Source organism: Ascidiella aspersa, chromosome 1 (genome assembly GCF_963924565.1).
Source record: "Ascidiella aspersa chromosome 1, kaAscAspe10.2, whole genome shotgun sequence".
Classification (NCBI taxonomy): domain Eukaryota; kingdom Metazoa; phylum Chordata; class Ascidiacea; order Phlebobranchia; family Ascidiidae; genus Ascidiella; species Ascidiella aspersa.
This window is the reverse complement of record NC_139447.1, coordinates 17,516,721-17,541,165: the sequence shown is the minus strand read 5'-3', so window position 1 is coordinate 17,541,165 and position 24,445 is coordinate 17,516,721. Positions and strand designations below refer to the sequence as shown.

At 34.0% G+C, this 24,445-nt stretch overlaps 1 protein-coding gene across 7 annotated transcripts in view; it reads left to right on the top strand.

Annotated features, from left to right (window-relative positions):
- The window catches only part of LOC146168121 (serine/threonine-protein kinase MRCK alpha-like), a 52,295-nt gene that overhangs the window by 11,712 nt on the left and 16,138 nt on the right, over positions 1 to 24,445 (top strand). For 4 of the 7 annotated variants that reach the window (XM_083388855.1, XM_083388856.1, XM_083388854.1 and 1 more), the window contains exons 4-17: positions 5,041 to 5,189; positions 5,292 to 5,385; positions 8,741 to 8,941; positions 12,675 to 12,739; positions 15,902 to 16,177; positions 16,682 to 16,848; positions 17,904 to 18,056; positions 18,657 to 18,837; positions 19,283 to 19,418; positions 19,645 to 19,774; positions 19,871 to 19,956; positions 20,017 to 20,174; positions 20,237 to 20,467; positions 23,774 to 24,025. In XM_083388855.1, the coding sequence (XP_083244981.1) occupies positions 5,041 to 5,189; positions 5,292 to 5,385; positions 8,741 to 8,941; positions 12,675 to 12,739; positions 15,902 to 16,177; positions 16,682 to 16,848; positions 17,904 to 18,056; positions 18,657 to 18,837; positions 19,283 to 19,418; positions 19,645 to 19,774; positions 19,871 to 19,956; positions 20,017 to 20,174; positions 20,237 to 20,467; positions 23,774 to 24,025 (2,279 nt within the window). The remainder of the gene's footprint in view (positions 1 to 5,040; positions 5,190 to 5,291; positions 5,386 to 8,740; positions 8,942 to 12,674; positions 12,740 to 15,901; positions 16,178 to 16,681; positions 16,849 to 17,903; positions 18,057 to 18,656; positions 18,838 to 19,282; positions 19,419 to 19,644; positions 19,775 to 19,870; positions 19,957 to 20,016; positions 20,175 to 20,236; positions 20,468 to 23,773; positions 24,026 to 24,445) is intronic. The other 3 variants (XM_083388859.1, XM_083388858.1, XM_083388857.1) reach the window with 3 other exon arrangements.

Below are 24,445 nucleotides of genomic sequence, written 5' to 3'. Positions count from 1 at the left end.
ATTGGGGTAATAAAAAACACTGTTTTTTTTTTACCCCGTTCCCATAGAATCGATTGGGGTGAAAAACAACAACAAAATATCTAAAAAACTAAAACAGCTATGAAAGTAAGGTATTTTTTGTTTAATAGATCAATGTTATGACACAACACAGAATAAAGGCCATTGCCACAAACTTGGTTGTATAGGAATTACACAAACGTTTCTAATGGTCTTACAAACCTTTTTAAGATACAAATTTAACAACTGTTGTTTAAACTAGCATAACTTTACTCAGAGAAACAAAATTAAAATGGTTGAGGGCTTATTGGTTAGGCCTAGAATGTATTTTTTACCTGAAAAAGAAATTAAGAAAAAAATATATATACTTTAGGTGTAATGACATTGTTTTTTTTTACCCCAACTTTAGCAAAAATTTTTTTTACCCTAAGTGACTATATTGCTTTATACATAGCCACTGCTTGGCATGTATACTAACTTTATGAAATTTACACCTTTGTTCAGCTACGGTCAGCAACACAATTGAAGTTAACGCAATACGATAAATGTTTCATTCCATGTGATACACTTTTGCTTAGTGGTGCTACAAATCACAAAGGATCATTCACAAAGTATTTTTTGTCAATTACAATAACAAAAGTTGAAGTAATATTGCTAGATGGAAGCAAAGCTGACTATCAGTTGGCGGGCCAAAAAAGCGTAACTCGCGGGCCAAGGGCCCCCACACTGTTCTAAATCATCACCAGGGTCCATGGGAGATAAGGCATTTGGTTCTTATAAATTTCTAAGTAGCATTAGATTGTGGTATACCCCAACTAGTATTTTCTTTTATGACAAACATGATTCATCATATAGGTGCATTTATTTTAAATAAATAAATCTACTTTGCTATTACAAACACTTTGTTATTACCACAGAACATGTGTTTGCATCAGGTAAGCCTTACCATTTCATATTTGAATTGTTTAAAAAAGTTACAACCAAGATTATTAAAAACTCAAATTTACAACATTTGAATCTAATATGAGTATTTGACCGGTTAAATAAAGTGCAGTCAATTGACCGTACTTGACCGGTCAATTGACTGGCTTGCCAACCCTAATTTTAACCACCTAAGTGCGAAAAATTTTCAATCTTTCCACCTGATCACAGTTGTTCTAACATTTCAATAAAACAATTTTTAGTTAACATTTTGTGCGGCCCGCAAGTACCTTTCTAAGTTTGGTTTTGGCTCGCAACTAGAAAAAGGTTGCCGAACCCTGGTGTAAGACTTGGTTGTATTTTAACTGACGTGGCACACAGCTTGGCACAGATGTCACGCTGCGTCCCATCTCTTATAAGTGATAAGCTTGTATCGAAACCTCCTAATCAAGATGCTGTCGATTTACTTGGGGGTTTGGACCCCCCTTTTCGTAAGTGACATTATCGTTTTCTGTTTGTTTTTGTCAGAGTTTTACTCACCGTCCGAAGCTGCGTGTTTTTAAATGTAATTGGTTCACGCGTCTTGAGCTAATGCGAAACCAAAATCAAACGCAAAAGCCGTTTTTCGTCTTTTGTTTGGTCGACCGTAAACGCTAGATAGTTTTTCTCTTTCACCTTTTGTTATTCGTCAGCAAAAGTGTGTGTTCAACAATTAATAATATAAATCAAGCGGCTTCCACTTTTTTCTCTCTGAAAACGTCGAGTTAGATGGTGCTGATGTTTATCGCTGTTTGTTGTCTGCGTTAATATCAGATGTTGGTGTAAGACTGGGGTCGGCAACCTACTGTATCGGGCCCGTCGCCTCTTTGACAAACTATTCACGAGTTCATTTCAAATACTTTTTGACTATTTTAACTACGCAAGTGCGAAAATTTTTCGCGCTCCACGCGAATGATCTTACTACGTCCCATTTGTTAAGGTTTTGATGCTGTATTTTGAACTAGATCAGCGCTTCTTTACCGTTGCGCCGTGGAAAGCTGCCAATTGCGTCGCGGACAAACCGAAAATGGTATTCAAAAATATTCAACATATATTTTTTGACATTTTTCATTTTCGGCAATGTAATAAAAACTGGCAAGAAATTTCAAAGAAACGCCGTTATACCAAAAAAAAAAAATCTTGCTCGCTTCGCTTGCCAGGTGTGCCCGAACTTAAAACGGTTATCAAACGCTGAACTAGATTAACTAACTATTAAAGTTAGACCGTTTTTTCGAAATAGTTTTATATGTCACGTTAATCGAAAAAACACCCGGGGAAAACGATCTCCGTTTAGTATTGCAGGTGGCGAAAGACGTGCTTGTAATTTAGCCTAGTCCCGTACATGGATCTACCAAAATCAATCACACATATTTCACGGTCTTGGTTTATTTTTTTGCCTGAAGTTAACGATTGCTCACTAAGCGGTTTCGCAGGTGGCGCCTGGCAGGATTGTTGATAACGCACGTGTTCACTTTCAGTCTAAATGTTTGCTTTTGCTGGACGTTAATTGGCTGTTTCGGATGATTTTTTTCTTGTTTATGACGTCATTACCATCGCTATTTTATGACATCCTATCCGTCACTATTTTATGACATCATTAACGTCAGATGAAAGAACAACGGGGAATTCCCTAAGTTGAAAATTTGGAACCCCCCCCCTTTTTGAATTTGTGGATACGCCCCTGTTTGTATGTAGTCAAATAGTGTGTTGCAAACAATACAAAGTTAATACTGCCAGTCAGACGTGTAGCGTGACCATTTCAAAGGGGGTTGTCGCGAAGTTTCAACTTCGGGAATTCCCCAATTTTTTGTCTGACGGTAATAAATAATGTAGTCATAAAATAGTGATTTTAATGACGTCATAAAAACTAACCAGAAACAATTTCCAGCAAAAGCGAACATGTGCGTCGTTGACACTCATGCCAAGCGCCAGCTGCGAAACCGATTAGTGTGCGATCGTTAACTTTAGGTGAAAAACTAAACCAAGACCGTGAAATATGTGTGAATGATTTTGGAAGAAACGTGTTTAGACTATCAGCAGCGCAGTTTCCCAAGTTCCATATACCTGACTTCGCTAAACTACAAGCACGTCTTTCGTCACCTGCAAAACTGAACAAATATTGTTTTTTCCGGGGTGTTATTATGCCACGATTAGCGAAACATCTGCGCCGAGCTGTGTGCCATGTCCGCAAAATACAAGCTGTTGAGGGAAAATAAGTTGCGTTAATGTACACTAAAAACATGTTCTTAGAATACGTTTACGGAGAAAAAAAATTGCGGTAACTGTTATAACATAAAAATGGCGACTTTGAAACGCGCAAGACAGTCACAGTTCACCTTTTAGGAAACTGCCTCACTGGAAAAAATACCGTTACACCAACACCGGATAGTAGCGCAGACAGCGAACAGCGAGGATCATTAGCTGCCTAATTCGATGTTTTTAGCAAGAAAAAAATAAAGAAGGTTTGTCTTAGCGTTTTCAATTGTTGAATACACACTTTTTAAGCAACCAACCTTAACTAATAACGAAAGATAAAAATATCCTGTGTTTAAAGTCTATCAAACAAAAGACGGAAAGTGGCGTTTTGCGTTTTATTTTGGTTTTGCTTTAGCTTAAGACGCGTGACATAATTACTTTAAAAACAATGCCGCTTCGGACCGTTTGTAAACCCTGACAAAAACGAAAAAAAACAATAATTACGAAAAGGGGGGAAGGGTGAGGTCCGATCCCCCCCTGAATACGCCAGTGATGATCAGCAACCCAATTACTCTAGGGGGTCTCGGATAATGGTATTTACATTCTCACAGGTACGGGCGGAGCCTCAAAAAATGTTACGATTTGTGTATTCTAGACGCTGAAAACGGCGATTATCAGAAGCTTACAGCGGTTTAAAATTGTTTGTTCGACGCTAGAAAAACGCAACACCTCGTTGACTCATCCACGTTTGAATGTCAAGTGATTTCAATTGTGCGCGAAAAACTATCGAACTGTGGTGTCAGAAACTATTGCACTTGTCTGTCAGCAAAATTAACGATGCTTACCAACAAAGTTGGTGATTTGTAGTTTGATTTCGCCGATTGCATAAAGCGTGCAATGACTCTGCCTGTTATGATTACGACGGCCGAGCGCTCCTTTTCGAGATTGAGACTAATAAAAACGCTCAATAGAGCGATCTGCGGAGAAGAGCGCTTGGCCGGCTTAACGCTAATGAATTTACACCGGGATGGATATTAACTACTCCGATATAAAAAACAAGAAGAACAAATTAATTTTTTTTGAAATGCAGATTGTTGTAGCTTACACGCCTGTTTTCTCTATGTCGTTGAGAAGTCTGTTCGTTTTCCCAATAAAATATATATTTGTTAACAGGGCTGCTTCAGATTACCGGAGTCGGGCAAAAAATGTTAAGTGACAGGCAAAATGTTAAATGAAACAACAATAATGAGCGGTGATTAGGCGGTTGCGGCGATAAGCACCAACGTGTTTTCAATGCCGGGTGCAATGTTTCCGATGTAACATCACAGCAATTACGGTTTTAGTTTTGTGATCATTGTTTACTGTGATTTCAAAGGGGAGTGTCAAGACTCCTAGATACCCCCCCACGCTACGCCCCTGCTGCCAGTGTGATCCTTTACCAATGCCTTGACAATTATGCTTTGCGTAACCTTGCCTAATACTGGCATATATGGACCTTCAGTAACCCCATATTGCATTTTCTCCCGAGGCCAACGTGATTTATGATAGATTGTTACTTTTGCAACTTAATGCATCCAGGAAATCATGAACTCTGCACCTTACAGTACATAATAATCGCTCACCCAATATTAGATAATAGAATTCAATGCGAATCCAGCAGTTAAATAAAACCAAGTTGGGCACTTTTTTGTTCAAACGTTTTAGCACAGATTTTTTTTAGGTAAGTAAAATTTGGTACTGAATGTGTTTAATTTAAATATCCTTGCAAAATAGTGATTGTAAGGGATCCCGGGGACAATTGGCATTTTAAATCTGTAAAAATAACACAAATGCTTAATAACTAACAATTTAAATATATTTTTTTAATCAAAATTTATATATTTTTAGTATTTTGTTATGGATTATTATGTTGGTGGTGATCTCCTCACACTTTTAACAAAGTTTGATGACCGACTTCCAGAAGACATGGCAAGATTTTATATTGCTGAAATGGTTCTTGCTGTTGATTCCATCCATCAGCTAAACTATGTACACCGGTATACATATTGTGTAATTGTTTGAATTGATTTGTTTAACATTGTCTGTATTCGTTTTTACCACTTTATATAAAGAAATGGAATGGTTTATTTTTATTTTAGAGACATTAAACCGGACAATGTTCTATTGGATGTTAATGGTCACATTCGCTTGGCCGACTTTGGATCATGTCTACGGTTAAATGCAGATGGAACGGTATGTATTTCAGTTTTTTTATTTAGCAAAATAAATTGTTAACCAAAAGGATATAGCTTATGGAATACTAGAAATCCATTTGTATATTTCTAATATTCTTTTGGCATCATTGCACCTATGGCATTGGCTTAACACTTTTACAATTGTTAACCGCTTAACCCTTCCCCACCTTTTACAAAAAGTGGTCATAAGCTTTGTTATGTTAAATTGTTATACAATGTATGGCCGAGTTATTTAGATCTTGTGCTTTGAAATACCTTGACCTGCTCAAACATTAGAACCTCCAACCACAGCAAGTTTGCAATGCCAAACCCTGATCTATCATTGTGACATAATATTATACTTATTTTTGGATGCTGTGCTTCAAAATAACAGAGCTTTTGAATTTTATGCATCTGTTCCAAACAAATAACATTGTTGTGACGTCCGATAATATTCAATTAGCGGTAAAACACATGTCAAGTGGCAGTATTAGTACTCGTACAAAACTACGATGGTATTGGTGTGCCAACCAAATACCAAATTGATATAGCAATTTTAGACTTGATTTCAGTTAGGTTTATCAATAAATAGTGTGTTAACAACTGGTAACCCAACTTTTTTAAGCTAAAACAAATTTAGGAAAAATAAACATAAAAAATATAATTTAGAAAATTTAAATGTTATCTATTTTATTTGTATGTGCCTAGTAGTGATGTCATTTTGGATCGGATTTTGATACTTTTTGTCCCAATTTAAGGATTAAACATCCTTGTTGTAAACATCAAAATTTTAGTTTCCAATATTTAAGTTCTTAATAAACTGTCCGTTTTCAAATTTATTTTATTTATTTATTTATTTATTTATTTATTTATTTATTTATTTATTTATTTATTTATTTATTTATTTATTTATTTATTTATTTATTTATTTATTTATTTATTTATTTATTTATTTATTTATTTATTTATTTATTTATTTATTTATTTATTTATTTATTTATTTATTTATTTATTTATTTATTTATTTATTTATTTATTTATTTATTATTTTAATTTATTTATTTATTTATTTATTATTTTAATTTATTTATTATTTTAATTTATTTATTTATTTAATTTATCATTTTAATTTATTATTTTAATTTATTTATTTATTTATTTTAATCTATTTATTATTTTAATTTATTTATTTATTTACTTTATTATTTCAATTTATTTATTTATTTATATTATTCACAAAAAAATACACAAAAACTTAAAAACATTATAAAAAGCAATCATTACAGGGTTGGTCTTAAGCACTCACCCGCTTGCCAATGCGAGTGCAAATCGCTCCGGGCAAGTGCCGATTGACACCCACTCGCCCGACTGGCAAGTGGCTTCGGCGAGAAATTTATTAGTTGGTGTAGGACAACTTGTGTTAAGCACCACTACTAAGCAAAATATTACTTAGCGCTTGTTATTTCCCTAAAAACTAAGACGCAAATACATTCAACACTACACAAGGTTAATTGAAGTCACGTTCGAAGCTCGTAATGCAGATCCTAATGTTTAACCCGATGTACCCAGGATAATAATTCTTCTTTTTTGTATTTATTTAATTGTTTGTATTACGAAATTAAGAGCAATTGCTACAGTTTTTGCTAGGAATAAGTTTCAATACAAATATCTTCTAATAATATTTGTAAGCAGTGTTTTTTATGTTTTGAGGGACCGAAACCTCCACTGAACACAACGAAAATATTGCCTACTTGTGTAACTACAAACTATAGTGTTAGGCGAAATGTGGCGTGAAACAACCTGCGTTAAAATGTCCTTCAAGGACAGAAAAACCAGAATATGAAAAAAAGAGAGCGTGAGGATTTTTTAGAAAAATGGAAAACAGGCAGGCCGTGGCTACTAAATTGTCAGTGTTATTTTTTTCACTAAAGATTGTTAAAAATATTTCACTAAAACATTGTCTTATGCGTAAACTGCTTTATGGGTCATTAATTTGTTCATCCGTGCTCGGAAATAAACACCCAGACTTTTATAAAAACTATTGTTTATGTAGAAAAACCACAAAACAGAATAACGATAACCTAAGAAATGACTGCGCTAGGACGAATATTTGCAGACGGTATGCCAACAAATTTGGCGAGTGTTATTTCGTCCAGGCGAGTGCCGATTGATTGCCGCTCGCCCAGCTGGCGAGTGTAAATTTTTGCTTAGGAACAACCCTGCATTATCCAAAACAATACTCCCAAGTTTCTAATATTTTGGAAGCAGTACAAAGCTAAACATTGGGTAAAAGCTAAAAAAGAACAGTGTTAAACTTAAATCTTCCAAAAATACACCATAAGATGTTGATATGCTGTAAATAATTCAACTCCACCATTGCTAGTAGTTACTCATTGTATGTTTCACTGTTTGGCCTGCCAGTCTAAATTATCCAGCCCCTAACCTCGTTTACAAACTGGGCACAAGGTGCTACATATTTGTGCATTTAATATGTTTACATTTTGAGTAAATATTTGCAAAGGCACCATGCACACATTGCAACTATAAATAATGGAAGTTTCGCCAACATGCATTCTATTGCGCTTCACACAAAATTATTGTTTCTAAAATATACAGAGTCTAAAAACCCTATTCATTTTTTTTAAATTAGTTCCATTTTTAATTGCAAAAAATCCTAGTTACGCCCTGGTCAACAGCTGTTGAAATATTATGGAAAAACCTAAATGTTTAACAGGAAACTGTCTGTTAAAATTTTTTACAGCCTGCAGAGACCTTCTGAGATTGATTTTTGCCCGCAACCGGGAAAAGATACTGCCCTTTAGCTAGAACATGCAACTTTAGTAAACATAAAAAGGAATGTTTCAACATAATTCATAAAATTACACTAAATACTTGACATCGACATGAAAACGCAAGTTGACCAAGCAATTTGTTTTTGTTTTTTTAGTTATGGTTTGCCATATTAAAAAGCAAAAAAGGTAAATAAAACACTTACATACAAAAAATACAGTATAGCTTCTGACAACTGATAAATGTAAAAAAGTTAATCATGGGAAATAATGCCTGAGGGTTGACTAATTTTTTTTTTATTTGAAAACTTCATGTGAGAGTCCCAAAATTCTAAACATTAGTAAAAATATTCGTTTAGGATCAATATTTTACAAGATGGCCGAGTACCCCAAATTTCTTCTAGGGTGCTTCAAGCCAACCAAGGTGTCTTTTTGTCCATACATATTTACCTAAACCAGTACTATAAATAATAAGCACTAGTTGAAAATGTTGATTTGCATTAGTATTTGTGTGTTGTATTTTTTCTTATTGATTTGCGTATATGCTTGTCTAATGGAAAATGCTTTTCTTAATTGCCACCACAGGTTCAGTCAAATGTTGCAGTCGGGACTCCAGACTATATATCTCCAGAGATACTACAAGCCATGGAAGATGGCAAGGGAAGATATGGGTCAGAATGTGATTGGTGGTCACTTGGCGTTTGTATGTATGAAATGTTTTTCGGGGAAACACCTTTTTATGCTGAATCTCTTGTTGACACATATGGAAAGATTATGAATCACCGGGTAGGTAAAATATAAATATACTAGCAAAGGTACCTGGCTTTTGTCACTGCCTGTTTACACTCACTTTGTTTAGAATGACATTTTTTTAAATGGTAACTTAAACTGAAGAAATGTGTGTAAAGTGATGCTTGTCCAAAAAAATGATAATAATATGCACTAACATTATAACAATCGGTAGCAGATACAATAGCCAATTGCTACACTATCTATATGAATTATGTCTATTTAGATTGCAAACTATGTTGACTAAAATTGTTGGTAAACAAGATTGCAAACTATGTTGACTAAAATTATTGGTATTTTTACGGTCACAAAAATAAAGACTGTAATAATTTATACTACACAAGTTGATTAAATGCAGCTTCCACAAATCCTAAAAAACGTTGGAATCCTAAATATTCAGACAAAATTAGAGCAAACCTTTGAGGGATGACTAGGGATGTTCAAAGTAGAAACCCAAGGTATGCTAGAATAGGGTTTGGGGCTATCATATGGGTTCAATCTGGTTTGTCTACTAGTATTTGAATTGATTCTTCTAACCTGTAAAGTCAGAACAATGATTTTCTTACAAAACAAAAATAAAACACAAACTCAACTTTCTTCATTCTCAACCGCAATGACAACAATGCTGATACAGAAATCCTTAGCACCAACAGGAAGGTCCAAATATGCCACACACGGCCTTCTGAAAAGCGCACTTTGTAATGCAATTTATATCGGTTCCAATTACCCGATATCAACAGCAAAATTAGATTCAAATACACTTTTGATTTGAATCCAACAATCCGATATTCTACTTAGAACATCCCTCGGGATGACCAATGCATTTGCTGTCTTACAATAAAGGTTACATTATTTCCGATTACAGCGAAACAAAAATATGCATCACATGATATGATATGTATGTTTATCATGTATGGCCACTTACTGAAACGTCTTGCGATAACAAAAAGTGGATTTCTTAGCCCTCTACTAAAGATGTTGTGATATCTGTAACATTACTTTTATGGTAAATGTTAAATTGTTACAATAATTTTTTTTAGTTTTTAACTACATACAGGGGGGTCAGAGGTTGCCTATGATTATTTTTTGCTTGCTTTGTCGTTCGACGGATACTTTTGTTGCAATGGAGAGGAGGAATATGCGCGGGAGAGCATGAGAGGCGTCGCAATAATCTTAAATAATTTCTCCCAGAAATAAAAATGAGTCCCTTTATTTGGAGAATTGCGCTCGCTTAAGACGCGACTTCGCTTGGTAGTTTGTGTGGTGGACTTAAGTCAAGCATAGCGTGGTGTCACCGCCTAATGGTTAAGGTAATTATCGCACGTAGTGCAGCAGTTTTAGCAGTAAGAAGTTGATAACTTTAATTAAAAAAAATTTCGCCTTTGTGTCTTTTCTGTTTATATCCTCATTATCTTCGGAAAGTTCTAACCTTTTAAGCGTTAAAGAACAGCATGAAAAGTTATTTTTTGCAAATAAAAGCATATCGCAGATAATTGTAATAATTTTGTTTGAAAAAGTTCAAAGCCGTTTTTTTATATAACGCATGTACTTTCCTATAACACCAAACATACAGTCCTAAACACAGATACCTTAAGCGAGCTAAAATTTATCTCCATTTAGGACAAAAGAAAGTTGTAAAACAAAAGATTCGCGCGTATCGCAAAAAAATCCTGTTACTAAGAACCATGGCCTGGTGTCTAACCTTTATGCAAAACTTAGATCCCCAACTGCACCACGTTGTTCAGACAACCTAAGCCCAAATCTGTTGTAAAAGATATTAGTATTGAAAAACTTGCCAATCACAATATCACAAACCAAATTTCGCAGTTACTAAACTACCACCCAAAACGTCAGAAATTAGTGCAGTAAACGTCTACGACAGAAAAGTCTGACTTTTAGACTTTGAAGTCTTGGACAGTGCACTAATTTTACTTAACAAATCTGCTTAAGAAGATTAAATTTAATAATGCTTGCCACCTGATCCCAAACGCTAACCAGCACCCTAACCCAAATAATGTGCGTTGATTTAATAATTATATAAATGCTTTCCGCCCCAATACATTAATGTGTGACATAATTTATCTGATGCCCTACCGAGTTAGGGCTTTTTCCCAGCGTTTAAAATTATTATTATCGCACATTATTTGAGTTAGGGTGCTGGTTATGGTTATGGTTTGGGTTCGGGTGGGTCAAGTATTATTAAATCTATTTCACAGTTTTTTTGTGAGCTTTCAGCCAACTTTTTTTTGGTTTATTTCTGCCGGAGTTTACCTACATATCTAATTAGTACAAATTGCTGCTACCTCAAGGTCTGAAAGTCAGACTCTTCTGACCTTTGATGCCCTAATTGTCGTAGACCTTTTTGCTTAGAACTGCACTAATTTCTGATGGATCGGGTAAAACTACACATATGCATGTAAGTTTAAAGTGAAGCATAAGACACCAATATAGGCAGAAATCACACAAGACGTAACCTGTAATCATAAATATTACTGCACAAAATATGAAATTTAAATTATAGCAGTACTTGCAACGCCCTGAGAATTTGCTGGTGCTCCATTTAGGTGGGAGCGCCTCCCCTAGTTAAGAATCACTTTTTTTGCATGTATATATATCTTGAAGCAAACTAATTAGGACACTTTTTTGTTGTACGTGTTAAAACTAATGTGGGCACTTTTTTGTTCCATGCGTAGCTTGGATAAACCTAATTTGGGCACTTTTTTGGTTGTACATAGCTCTATAAAACTAATTTGGACACTTTTTTGTCCCTACGCAGCTTAAATTAAACTGATTTGGGCACTTTTTGTTTTGTACGTAGCTCGAATAAAACTAATTTGGGACTTTTTGTCTGGGCGTAGCTCGAATAAAACTAATTAGGGCACTTTTTTGGTCACACGTAGCTCAGATAAAACTAATTTGGGCACTTTTTTGAAACTTTCTAGCAAAAATGGGGTACCTAAGGTATTATATGTAATGTTCTTTACAAAATAGTGATAATCTAGACTTCAGGAGATGACTGGAGGTCAAATTTAAGTAAATAAACTTTTACATTTTTTTTAGCTTGTTAGTGAAAAAGTGCCCAAAATTTTGCGAAAAAAAAAAAAAAAAAAATGCGCTTAGCGGGAACACTGGTCACATCGTCGTGAACGTGTTAACCTGAAAATTTATTAACTATTAACAAACAATTTAAACACTTTTTTTGCTCTTATCTTATACAGCTTATCCTTGAATTTTTAATTCCATGTGACAAAACTTAGAAAGTTTGGAAATATTGAATTAAAAAACGTTTCACAGGGTCACAAAACTTTGTTGGGCCTAGGTTTAAATACACTGGGTTATAACATAAGGATTCAGCATACTTCCATCGTACAACATAATATACAATGGTGATTTAGGGCTCACATCAGATTCTTACATTTTGTTTCACAACTCAAATTTCAAGTAGGTTTCACAACATATCCCCTTATTGCAGCGGTAATTATTTTACATTGCCTGTAATTTGCAAAATAAATTTTGTATTATACAGAGTTTAAGGTGACATACTATCCAACTTGTAGATACCCTATTTTAACTGGTCAATTTTGTTCCAGTCTATTACTTGAATTGGGTGTTTAAGCTTTGTTCTAAATTTGTCAATATGCCCAAATTCATAGAATATAGAATACACATGCCAGTAATTTTTACGATACTTTGCCATAGCAATGTTTTAATTAATTAAACTTTTTTTTAGGAAAAATTTCGATTTCCCTCACATATCAGTGATATATCTGACGATGCAAAGAACCTTATGTGCAGGTATGACAATTGTTCTAAAAAAAATATAAGTACGTCTAATGATGACTGGAGTACTTACTAGTGTAGAAAGTACAAATAGCAAGCCTTGTCAGATATTTTTTTAAATACTGTATTTTACGGACCATAAGGCGCAATTTAAATCATTTTTTTTTCGCTTTATTAGCCGGTGCGACTAATGTACCGATGCAGTTGCTAAAGTTAAGAAAACAAATTCAAAGCTTGCCGTTACTCTGGGTGGGTTAACCAAAGAACTTCAGCTGCTAGATATTGTCTCATTTAAGGCTAAATTGCGAGTTGCATGGGAGCATTGGATGACAGATGGCGAACACACATTTACTAAGACAGGGAGACAACGACGGGCAAATTACGCAATTATATGCCAATGGATCGTAGATGCGTGGCCAAAAATATCAGTATCCACTATCATATAAAGCCTTCAAGTTAAATGTGAATACAAAGAAATTGGGAATCACTGAAATACTATGCAGTAAAGCCGTAAATGCAGTAAAGTTGTTAACAGTGAACTAACCTATTCTAATTCTTGCATCCCACTTTTAAAGCTTTTTTAGACAAAATCAAATTTGTACCCTCCGAAAATATCAGTATAAGTCAATTTCATTTCTGCAGTCTCCATTTCTTTTCCAACTTTGACTTTTGTTTATTACTTGCGTTTACAATGAATCTTGATAAATGACCAATAAAAGCATTAATTGCTATATATGATTATATTTAAAATTACTAATAATTTGTTTTACTGAATGTTTGCAACAAAAACAAAGCTGATGAAAAGCAAAATGTTTTGTAGTAATTCTAGTATTTTATTAGGCTTAATTTCTTTTTATTCACTAAAAAGAATAAACTGGTACTCAAGAAACTAAGAAACTAAGCAAAGGCATTCAAATGAATTCAAAATTGTGTGAGTTGCATTTAAGTTCTTGCAATCCAGAGCTGAAAAAGAGTAAAATTAAAACATTATTTTAAAGCAAGGGACCCTAAATTTATTAATGAACTTATGACCTATTTAGTTGCAAACGATAAAATATCACAAACTATTGAAGTAACACTCATGAATCCTACTGTTATTTTATTAGTCAGATTTTGTGTATGGGGACAAGACAGCTGAGGAATTGAAAATAACCAACTCTTGAGTGATGCATTTACTGACGCATCAATAAAATAGAGTTATGTGACTGATTTAGTCTATTCGATTCTATTCGTTAGGTATATTTATAATAGAAAATCTAAAGAAGGCTTACATATGTACACATTGCTAAAAGGGACATGTACATACAGATAAGGACATTTCACTGCAAAGACCACAAGACTGGTGAAAAATGAACTATATTGGTAGGCAATTAGTATTTTATTGATGACGCTGGGGCTATAACAGGGAAACAGAATATTTTTAGCGAGAATGTTACTAATTACTTCCTAAATTTATTTATTCCATTGCATAAGTTACAGAGAGAATCATGTTTGCAAAACATTGTACCAACAATTGAATATTATTCTGGAATAGTTTTAAAAGTTTGAATATTTTCACTCTATCACTCTATCAAATAGTCTTTATCTCTAATTAGAGTTGATTCAAGCATGGAATAATTTAAAAAGTAAGCTTTGTTTTTAAAACAGCCGTTCACACTAAAAGAATTTTGGCCACAAATTTTTAGATTTCAGTTTAAAACTGATATGCACAGTTATCACCAGCTGCTATGTATGTCTCTTAAGTTACATTTTCAGCATTAGCATATATTAAAAGCAAATATAGACTGGTACTAAAAACAAGATGTTTTTTTTTGGTTGCCTAATTCAAAATTAAACCATGACTCTATTTGTGGACCCCTGTCATAGCAGATTGTTATAAGCTAACATAAAGTTGGACAGTGTGGATGCTATAGAACAGTGGTTCTCAACCGCTGGTCCGCGTCAACTTTCCTGCCGTTCTTCCAAATATATTACAATTTTATATCTCAATTGCAAAATGCAAGATGTTGAAGATCAAATTTAGAACTTCGCCAGCTCCGTAATTTGTAGCTTTGTGACGTAAACTCTGGACTTTATCGCACGTCACAATGCTAAAGTGTTGTGCCCAAATGTTTAAAAGTAGGCTATACAGTTTGTTTAGGTCGTAAACTTTAAGACCAGTTGTATGTGAAAAACTTCAATAGAACCACGTGTAACATGTATGATATCAAAAACACAGCAGCAAATTGCTCTTTAAATTGAAGTTTCCTTTGTTTGCTTTTAAGTTGCATACTTGTGTCGTAATTAAATTTTGGGTCGATTTGATTTATGAAGGTCCGCAAGCTAAAAAGGTTGAGAACCACTGCTATAAAAAGTATACCATACCCCTATCATTAGAACAAGTACACTATCATACAATTTTTTTTTCTTTAATGAAGTGTTTGGGGAAACTCTAGATGTGTACAAGCCAACAACATTTACCTTTCAAAACATTTTAAAGACAAGTTGTTACCCTGGTAAAACGTAAAGAAAAGTGGTTCATTGTGGCGCAAGCGGGTTACTCTGTTAAACAACTGTTTTTATCAACGTAAATTGCAAACCAATATAATGCAAAACGCAGTTGTTTTACTGGTATGTGTTTTTTAGTGTTGTTGTTCCCTTTCAATTGTGCTGTCTATGCCAGTGACTCTTTTCACCTAACAGACCTATTTGTGTTTTTAAAAATTATATTCAAAACCATCTCATGATGTACTTTTAGGTCTCTGTTAACTCTAATTTTTTTTTTAAAGTTGACGATTGTCTTTGAATTGTTTATTAAAAATATGTGGCAACCCTTGCAGTTTGCAGCTTACTGTACACAATCTGTTAAATGAATAATTAAACTAAAACTTAGTGGAAAGGATTGTAACTTTCAAACCAACAAAAGAAGTTAGTGGGAAATAAATTAAAGGTTCTTAACAAAGAAAAAAGCAAACCATTTCCGATGGTCCAACTGGCGTATTTTATCTGTGAATAAATTTAAGATTTTTCACAAAACACTTCAAATTTCCTCATTGATTTCGAGGGTTTAGCAGACCTGAGTAAGAAGCCACTAGTTTATAATTGCAGAACTCTTCCCTAAACAAAACCCTTCGAACAGCGTAGTACAAAAAGTTTTCTTCGATCTGTACTGTTAAATTAAATTATATACTTTTTTAGATTGGTATGTGATGCAAGTCAACGACTTGGAAGCAATGGTGTGGATGATTTCAAGAGTCACCCATTTTTCAATGGAATTGACTGGGACAACCTAACCAACATGACTCCTCCATACCAACCAGAATTCTCATCACCTACAGATACTTGTAATTTTGATGTTGATGATATTGATCTCAAGCCAGTTGCAATTGATTCGCAACCACCACCACCAAGATCTAATGCGGCTTTTAGTGGAAGTCATCTACCTTTTATTGGGTTTACTTTTACAGCAGCATCGTAAGTTAAAGTCTGGCAATTTTATTCGTTGCGAAAATCAAACACAAAACAACATTTTTCGTCTCTTGTTTTGTCAATTTTCAAGGTGGCCTAGCTGTATGTTCAAAGTTTCCTTTTTATGTAATGTTAGTCACCAGAAAATTATTCTCTTTAAGTATCCTAAGACCATGTGTTTAGTGTGTAATGGACACAACTTTTTTCTCTCCACCGCAGCAAAGATTGGACACAACTCAGCAATGATGTTGTGCTAATCATGGCATAATAACACCAGAGTAAAAAGATCTTCGTTCAGTATTGCAGGTTGCCAAATACAGACTTGTAATTGAGTGTTGTCCCGTACATAGATCTTAGGAAACTGCGCAGCTTATAGTCGAGACATGATTTTACCACTACAATCATAAATACTTCACCATCTTGGTTTAGTTTTTAATTAATGATTTACCTATTGTCTCACTTGGATATCATTGTGCAATAAAACATTTTCTGTTTTTTAATAATTTCTAGAATATTGTCTGACACTGCTAGACAACGCCTTTTTCACTCAATCATCTCTGCAAAAGACACACAGCCCGCTGACAATGGAGTTGGTGATGGGCACAACAAACAGGTTCTTGAAAGAAGAATACAAAGACTTCAGCAGGAAAAAAATCAGCTTGAAAAACGATTACAAGGTACAATACCTCTGGTTTACTCTTTTTTATGGGGAGGGTTAAGAGTTAAATTTAATATTATAGACTGAATTTAATAAACATGTCATTATGTAAATTTTGTTGATCATTTGATCATCTTAACGAAAGTCTTTCCCTTTGACAAATAACTACAAATACATACCTCTGCAATGCGTGTCTTCCTTGTCAACGATTCAACCACTACTTCATGTTATTGGTAAGCTTGCAGCCCTTTTCCAACCATGCGGCTACTTGATTTACTGAAATTAAGTTATAATAAAATTTAATAGAAATTGTCACAGTCACAGTGCAACATGCCACATAGTATGCATATTACCTTTGGGATAGATTTGTTAAAAACAAAGACACATAAACCTAGCAAAACCAGTCTGAAGTTGGCGTTTGCATTTGCGTAATTAAACAACCAAAAATATACTTTAGGTCTTAGGTGGAGAAGCATAGGTAATATATTGTGAGGCAGTTTACTTAAAGCGGTGAGTGCAAAATCCCATATATATTAAGTATAAATTGCCATCTGTGCTTGCTTCTTATGTGTTGAATTTTTATTTAGCCACCCCACCTTTTGGTGTAATGCATAATTATAAACAGTCAACATTTTTCCTAAAAATATTTTCTTTAAGGTAATGCTTTTTTGTTATAAACCCTTTAAGGTTGTCGATAAAATTTTGTTTACTTTTTTTCAATAAAATTTTATTCGCTCTCCATGTAAATAACAAATAAGATTATTTAGGCCTTGCTTTAACCTTCAAAATAAGCCCAATATTAAATGGCTAAGATATTAGCAAAAAATAAAATACCTATTGTCACCTAGTGAGACCAAGTTTAAAGTGTGATATCTCAAAAAATACATGGTAATTTTTTTCTGAAATTTACTTTTGTTATTTTATCATTATTAAGCTGCTGTGTAAATTTTATTGAAGTTAAAAAAAGGTCAGAAAAGAAATGCGACTCAAAGGTCTAAATTCTCTCAATAATAATCTGCATTTGTTATTGCTTGCACATTATTCTATTTTCCACTACATTAGCGTTCTTTATAGATTCTGCCAATATAGTAAGCAGCACAACAACTGAAAATATAGACATTGAAGAATCAAAGAACCTTAGAGAAGAGGTAAACTTTTTGAGGAAGAAACTTGTTGTAGCTGACCAAGAACTGCAAGCTGCTGACATTCTTCGGAAAGATTTGGATGGTATCTACTATAGACTTTTTTACCTTTGTGTAAATTTCATGCTCAAAATCTACTGGCAATCTTAAAATAATAAAACTGAAAAAGTTTATATATATTATTTGTTGTTTACTAAAGACTCTTATATTTTGATTGTTTTAGTGAAACACATTACACATCATCAACATTTTTTTATTGCCTATTCGGCGCACTGTCTGCTTATTTTTTTTTACTGCAAACATTTATTTTTCACTAATGATTTAATCTGCCTTTTCATTTTGTTCCATCAACAAAGTTCATAACAGTCCTTGCGCATTTATTTATATGCTTGGGTAGACAAATTGAATCACCTGTAACTTACCCATGTTCAACATAAAATTCATTTTATGCGAAAATAGTATTCAACAAGTAGTAAGTGTGAACGCATGTTGCTGTCAGTTTATGAGACTGTACAACTTTATTTCAGTTTAGACTAATAACAATACAATGCTTTATGCAACATGCATTTTTATGTTTGCTTGTTAGTTCTTGTATCATTTAACTTGCTTCGTCATAGCATTCACTTAAACTCTTTGGCAACGGCAATATTCTTTAAATTAAATACTAATGTGATAATTTCCATAGATATTCATCAAAAAGTCAAAACAATGGAAAGAACTAACCGTCTGCATAAACAAGAGCGTGATGAATTTCACCGTGATCTGCTAGAAACAAAAGAAAGGTCAAAGGAACAAGCCCGTCAGCTTCGAGATGCACATTCTCAGCGCAGGATTGCAATGGCTGAATTTTCAGAGACAAACGATCGGTACGGTAGTTTACTGGAAATATTAAATAAATAAATTATTTATCGGATCAGTAATATAAGTGATTGAAAAGTTCAACTTCTTTATATTTATTCTTTGTATTTCAACACTACTGTAACATTTCATGTTAAACATAATTAAATCATGTGATGACACTATAGCAGTAATTGTATTTCAATACAGTACATGCAGGGAGAAAAACACAAATAGGTATCTAAAAAGGCTTGTAAAACGCTACCGTTTAATTGTGCCCCTAAACCTAGGACTTATTGTTCAATGGGTTGCAAATTCTAGATTGAGGGCTGATTTTCAATTACTGTTTTTAACACAGTTTTTCAACAATAAACAAATGTTGTTCTAGCTTTTTAAATGTTGCAATTTTTTTCATTCTGCAACCAAGGAAAACAGCTTAGTATTCTACTCAAAACATTCCATGTTTTCTTACAGGATGGCAGACATGCAATCTGCCAAAAACAAGATTTCTCGACAGCTTCGTGACAAAGAAGATGAGCTGGATATTGTATCAACAAAGTTGGAACAACTAAGACATGATCTACGAAAATCTGAAAAGACCAAGAAATCTGTATTCTGATTTGTTTAGTTATTTATTTGGTGCCTGGTTACCCTTTTCTGTCCTATGTTTATTGTGTGGCCCCTATTAATATTTTTTTACAGCCAGATTATTTAGTTTTACTGGTTTTGTGTAAAGCAACTTGTGTATGAGTTTTAAATACTTGTAATTGATAGCCAATTGCTGTAATTATGTAGTGACACATACATAGTCCTACTATTTATATGTTTTATTCTAGTTTGAGGAAAGGTTTGAAGAGCTGAATGAAACTTACAAAAAAGAATCCAAAATCAAAGATCTTTTGAATGAGAGGATTAAGAATTTGGAAGAAGAATTAAATCAAGGTGCAAGACAATCAAGTTCAAATGGTAGAAACCCTGTCAAAAGCATTTATATTGCATTTTTATGACGTATTGCATTTTTATGAAATATATACAATCAGCCTATTTTACTATCATCCCTAGTTATTGTAGATGGAGCTGGTACTTCAACTGTTTTAAACAATGATGAAACTATAACTCAACTGAGAAGAGACATAGAGAATTTGCAAGTAAATTTTTGTTTTTTAATAATTAGTTTTTAGGAAGTATATTTAATGTTCTTGCCATAGGTTGATTTCCAAAACCAAACAGTTAAACAAGATGCACAACATGCAGCGGAAATAAAAAAATTGAAGATTGAGTTTCATGAAAATGAGTCCCAGGCAATGTCCCAACAGAGGGAAATTATGATATTGAAGGACAAAATTGAAAAGATAAGGCGTGAAAGGTATGGTCTTATTAGTGTTTATTGATTGTAGCAAACATTTTATTTTTACTGTATTGTTCCAGCAATCACGAACTTCAGGAATCACTTAAAGAACTGAAGCTTAAACATGATAGACAAACCAAAATTCTCTCTGACAATAATAATGCTTTACAAGCTGAAGTCGAAAGATTGAGTTTTGAACTTGAAACCACTAAGCAGATGAACAGAGTTTTTGAAAATGAGATAAAAGACTACAAGGAAAGAAAAGATTCCATACAACAATGGGAAGGTCAAGTTTCTGAAATAATACAATGGTATGCCTATTTGAGTTTAAAGCAATTAAGGTTTTATAGCAAACTTATTCGTCCTGTCTCCTTACTCTGGAATGATACTTTTAACAGATGAACACAAATTTCTATACTTAATTTTTACTAAGTGCTGCACTTGGCATTCTATACTTGCTTTTTTTCTTTCGGTTATTAAGAAAAAATCAAATAAGCAGACAAATGTAATAGTACAAGAATTATTTTGTGTGATTCCACAATGTGTGAAACAGTTCTACATTGTCTTAACTATGGTTTCTTATTTTTTTCCGTCTTTACCTCCCATAACAAAATCCTGTTGTCCTTAATGTAATTAGCCACTACAAAATATTTGTGCTTTTACTTTCAAAATGATCAAATACTCATAGTTTTAGATTATCATTCATACTAAACAAAAAACAACAAAGAGGCAATTCAAATATAAACCTGACAAAAAATACAGTGAACAAAAATTCCTGCGTTTTAAATAGCACAATTTTGTCGATTGCAGCATTCCAGTTAACCAAAATGGCTTGTCAGATAAATAATTATTTTTTCTTTTGTGCTGTTTTAACTTTCTACTTAAGTGGATTTTTTCAGGGTAAATGTCAGCGAATGCTAGTATGTACCATGTGTGACAAAAAATTGAAAACCTTGCAACAATATCATGCATTATATATACAAGCATTCAGTGCCAGTCACCCTAAAAAAGGCATAGGATGGCCAACGTTGGTTGGAGAACAAAAATAATTACCAGATAAGGAATTTTGGTTAAATGCATTGTGTGTACAAGCGTTCAGTGTCATTCACCCTAAAGAAGGCATAGGACGTCAAAACATTGGAGAACTAAATAAAAAGATATGGAATTTTGGATAATTGTAGTGTTACAATTAAGTCTTTTCTTTCAAGTTCCCTTGTTTAATCTATCATAACCCCTAATGGCATTTGTCCCTTGGCTAGACGTAAAAGTAAACCTACATTAACTTTAAATAAGAAATCGAAAATGATACAAGTATTATCTTGAAAATAGCATTTCAGAATCAGTCTTAATCCTTGACTGGAAATTAGGGCAAGAAAATACTTTTTGTTGTACAACACAACCCCGTCATGCCGCTTAACGTTTACTTGACGCCAGTGGGTAGATGGGTGGGTGTTCAAAATCTTTTTTTGCTCGTTTTTTTTCACGCTTCAATTCGATGATGAAAGGAGCAATGTTTTTTAAGGTGACGCAGTTGTTCTTCGCTGTCTGCACTAATATGTGGTGTTGGTTTAATTTTTTTTACCTTAAGCATAATGGTTACCACAAAAGTATTTACTGTAACAAAAATATTTCTTTATGTAATAATAGTTACAGGCATATTCCAATACCACGGGATTAGCGTGCAATTGATTAATTGTTTTTCCTCAACAGCTTTGATTTTAGCTTACTTGGCACACATCTGCGGAACAAATGTTGCGATAATCGGGGCATACTAACATCTGGGGAAAAAAAGCTTTGTTTTTGATTGCAGGTTGTGAAAGTCGTGCTCATAATTTAGCATACTCATGTGCATGAAACTTAAGAAACTGCGCAGCTGATGTGGAATTATGAATGTACCAAAATCGATCACACTTATTTCACAGTCTTGGTTTAGTTTTTTGCCTGAAGTTAACGATTGTACACTAAGCAGTTTAGCAGCCGGCACCTGGCAGGAGTGTTAACAATGCTCGTGTTTACTTTCACTATTTTATGGCATCAGTAAACATTAATGTCAGTCAAAAATGGGGGAATTTCCTGACTTTTCCCCCCCCCCCCTTTTTTTGGGATTTCTGAAAATGCCCCTGCTTGACGCGTTATATATATGTGTTCTCAAAAGTTTTATTTTTACTTGGATTATTTTAACTTCCATTTAGATTTTTGTGTTATCTTAGCCTTTAAATGAGACAGATCCAGTAGCGACTGCGGATCGTGTGGAATTGAAGGCTAAGGTGGTACTGGGAAAATGAGCCACTAGTACTGGCTCTGAAAAGTTTAGGTGTGCTGGCATGATACTTACATGATTCTGGAATGTTCACTAGGACAGAAACGTGACATGACATCAGTGTTGGGTCACTTGGCGAACTGTGGATCTTGCCAATGGCCAAACATCAGCGGGTGATGGTCTTGTCTGCCTGTAACTTAACAAATCCCATGAAACGGTGATTGGCGATCCATAAACCAACTGTGCTGGAGATTTTTGGGGGAAGTCCAGATACCAACAACACTCATAAATACATGTTTCTTTGTGAAGGTGATAACGGACCGACAATGTCAATGTGATGTATTGACATGCACAAGCGAAAGTGTGCTGACAAGTTTGTAAATCTTTGCCTTTTGACAGTCTATGCATTGTTTAGCCCATAAACAAAATTGATGGTACAGGCTTGCCATACAAACTCTGTTGAAATTAGTTTGCACATGGCTCGAACCAAAGGATGCAAATGTCTGCGAACTATGCTGAAAACCCTTTATTAGGGCGAGGAGATGCGGTTGTCACACAGGATGTCTTCATTTTTGGTATTTGACTTTGCAGTTTAGAAATTAAAAGTTTTCTAAGCCTGTATGCACCTAGTTTGAGGCGAATGAAGGCATTTGCCTCAAAATCAATTCCTGGTGGTAAATAATGGTGTGTTGTCGTTAAACAATTCCAGCATCTTGGCAATTAATGCTATAGGAATCCTATCCCCAAGTGGAGACATGTCAAGTAAGGGGCTGGATCTTTCACTTGAGACTGAAAAGTGTTGAGCAACTGGTATTAATTGATTGGTGCTTTTCCTTGTCCGGTGGCTTATTAACAAGTTTTAAAACCAAGTTGCTGTGTGCTGGTGCCACGCCAAAACAACATAGTATTACTTAATTTGGTCTTCCCTCGATGGCAAACTGTGATTCAGCTTAAAAACTAAACTTGGGATCAGGGTCACCATTGAACCGAGATGTTTACTCTAGCATTGTGTTCACTAAAACGGATAAAAAATATAGAATGCAATCCACAGGAAGAGTGCAAACGGAAAAGGGTTATCTGACCAGTTGGGTGCAATCTTCAAGTGGGCGTTGAGATATACAAGGGGCTGCTACAGTCGTTAACCAATAAGTTTTTTTTTTGCTGCCTAATAAATGCAAATTTTTCTTAAGTTCATTCAATCTGTTTAAACATATTTTGTCTAGCAAAAAAATAATCAATTTTGGTTTAGCAAAAATATTTTTTTAAGGATACTTTAGTATAATAATAACTTTTGTTTTGTCCCAAAAGTAATTCATCACAATTGATTGAAATCCTTTAAATTTTCAATGTGTTTTAGGGTTTCAGATGAAAAAGATGCAAGAGGATACTTGCAAGCATTAGCAGGAAAAATGAATGATGAAATGGATCACTTAAAAAATACTAATGCTCGAACAAATACTATGGATAAATGGCAAACCCAAAGAAGACAAAAAGTTGACAGACAGGCTATACTTGAGCTTCAATCCAATCTACAATCAGAAATACAAGCCAAACAAAGTATATCTGAGCAACTTACCAAAGCGACGGAGAACTCCCTTGTTCTTGAAAAGTATGTGTATTAAAACAACTTGCTTTGTGTTGGTATTTTAAATAAATCTATTTAGTTTTAACTTGATAATGGAAGCACTATGCTAAATATATGGAGCAGAAGTGGGATTGGCAAAGCATCCATTCTAATTATCCTTTTAAGGTTTTCTTATAATCAGTGTCCAGCCTATTAACATATGTCACTCGATCCGTTAGAAATTATTACATTTCTAAGCCAAAAGGTCTTCGACAATTAGCGCAACCGAAGGATCAAAAAGTCCGACTTTTAGACTTTGAGGTCTCAGACAATGCACTAATTTGACTTAACAATGTGCTTAAAAAGATTAAGTTTAATAATACTTGACCCACCTAAACGCAAACCAGCACCCGAACCCAAATAATGTGCGTTGAATTAATAATTCCTTAACGCTTTAGGCCCCAA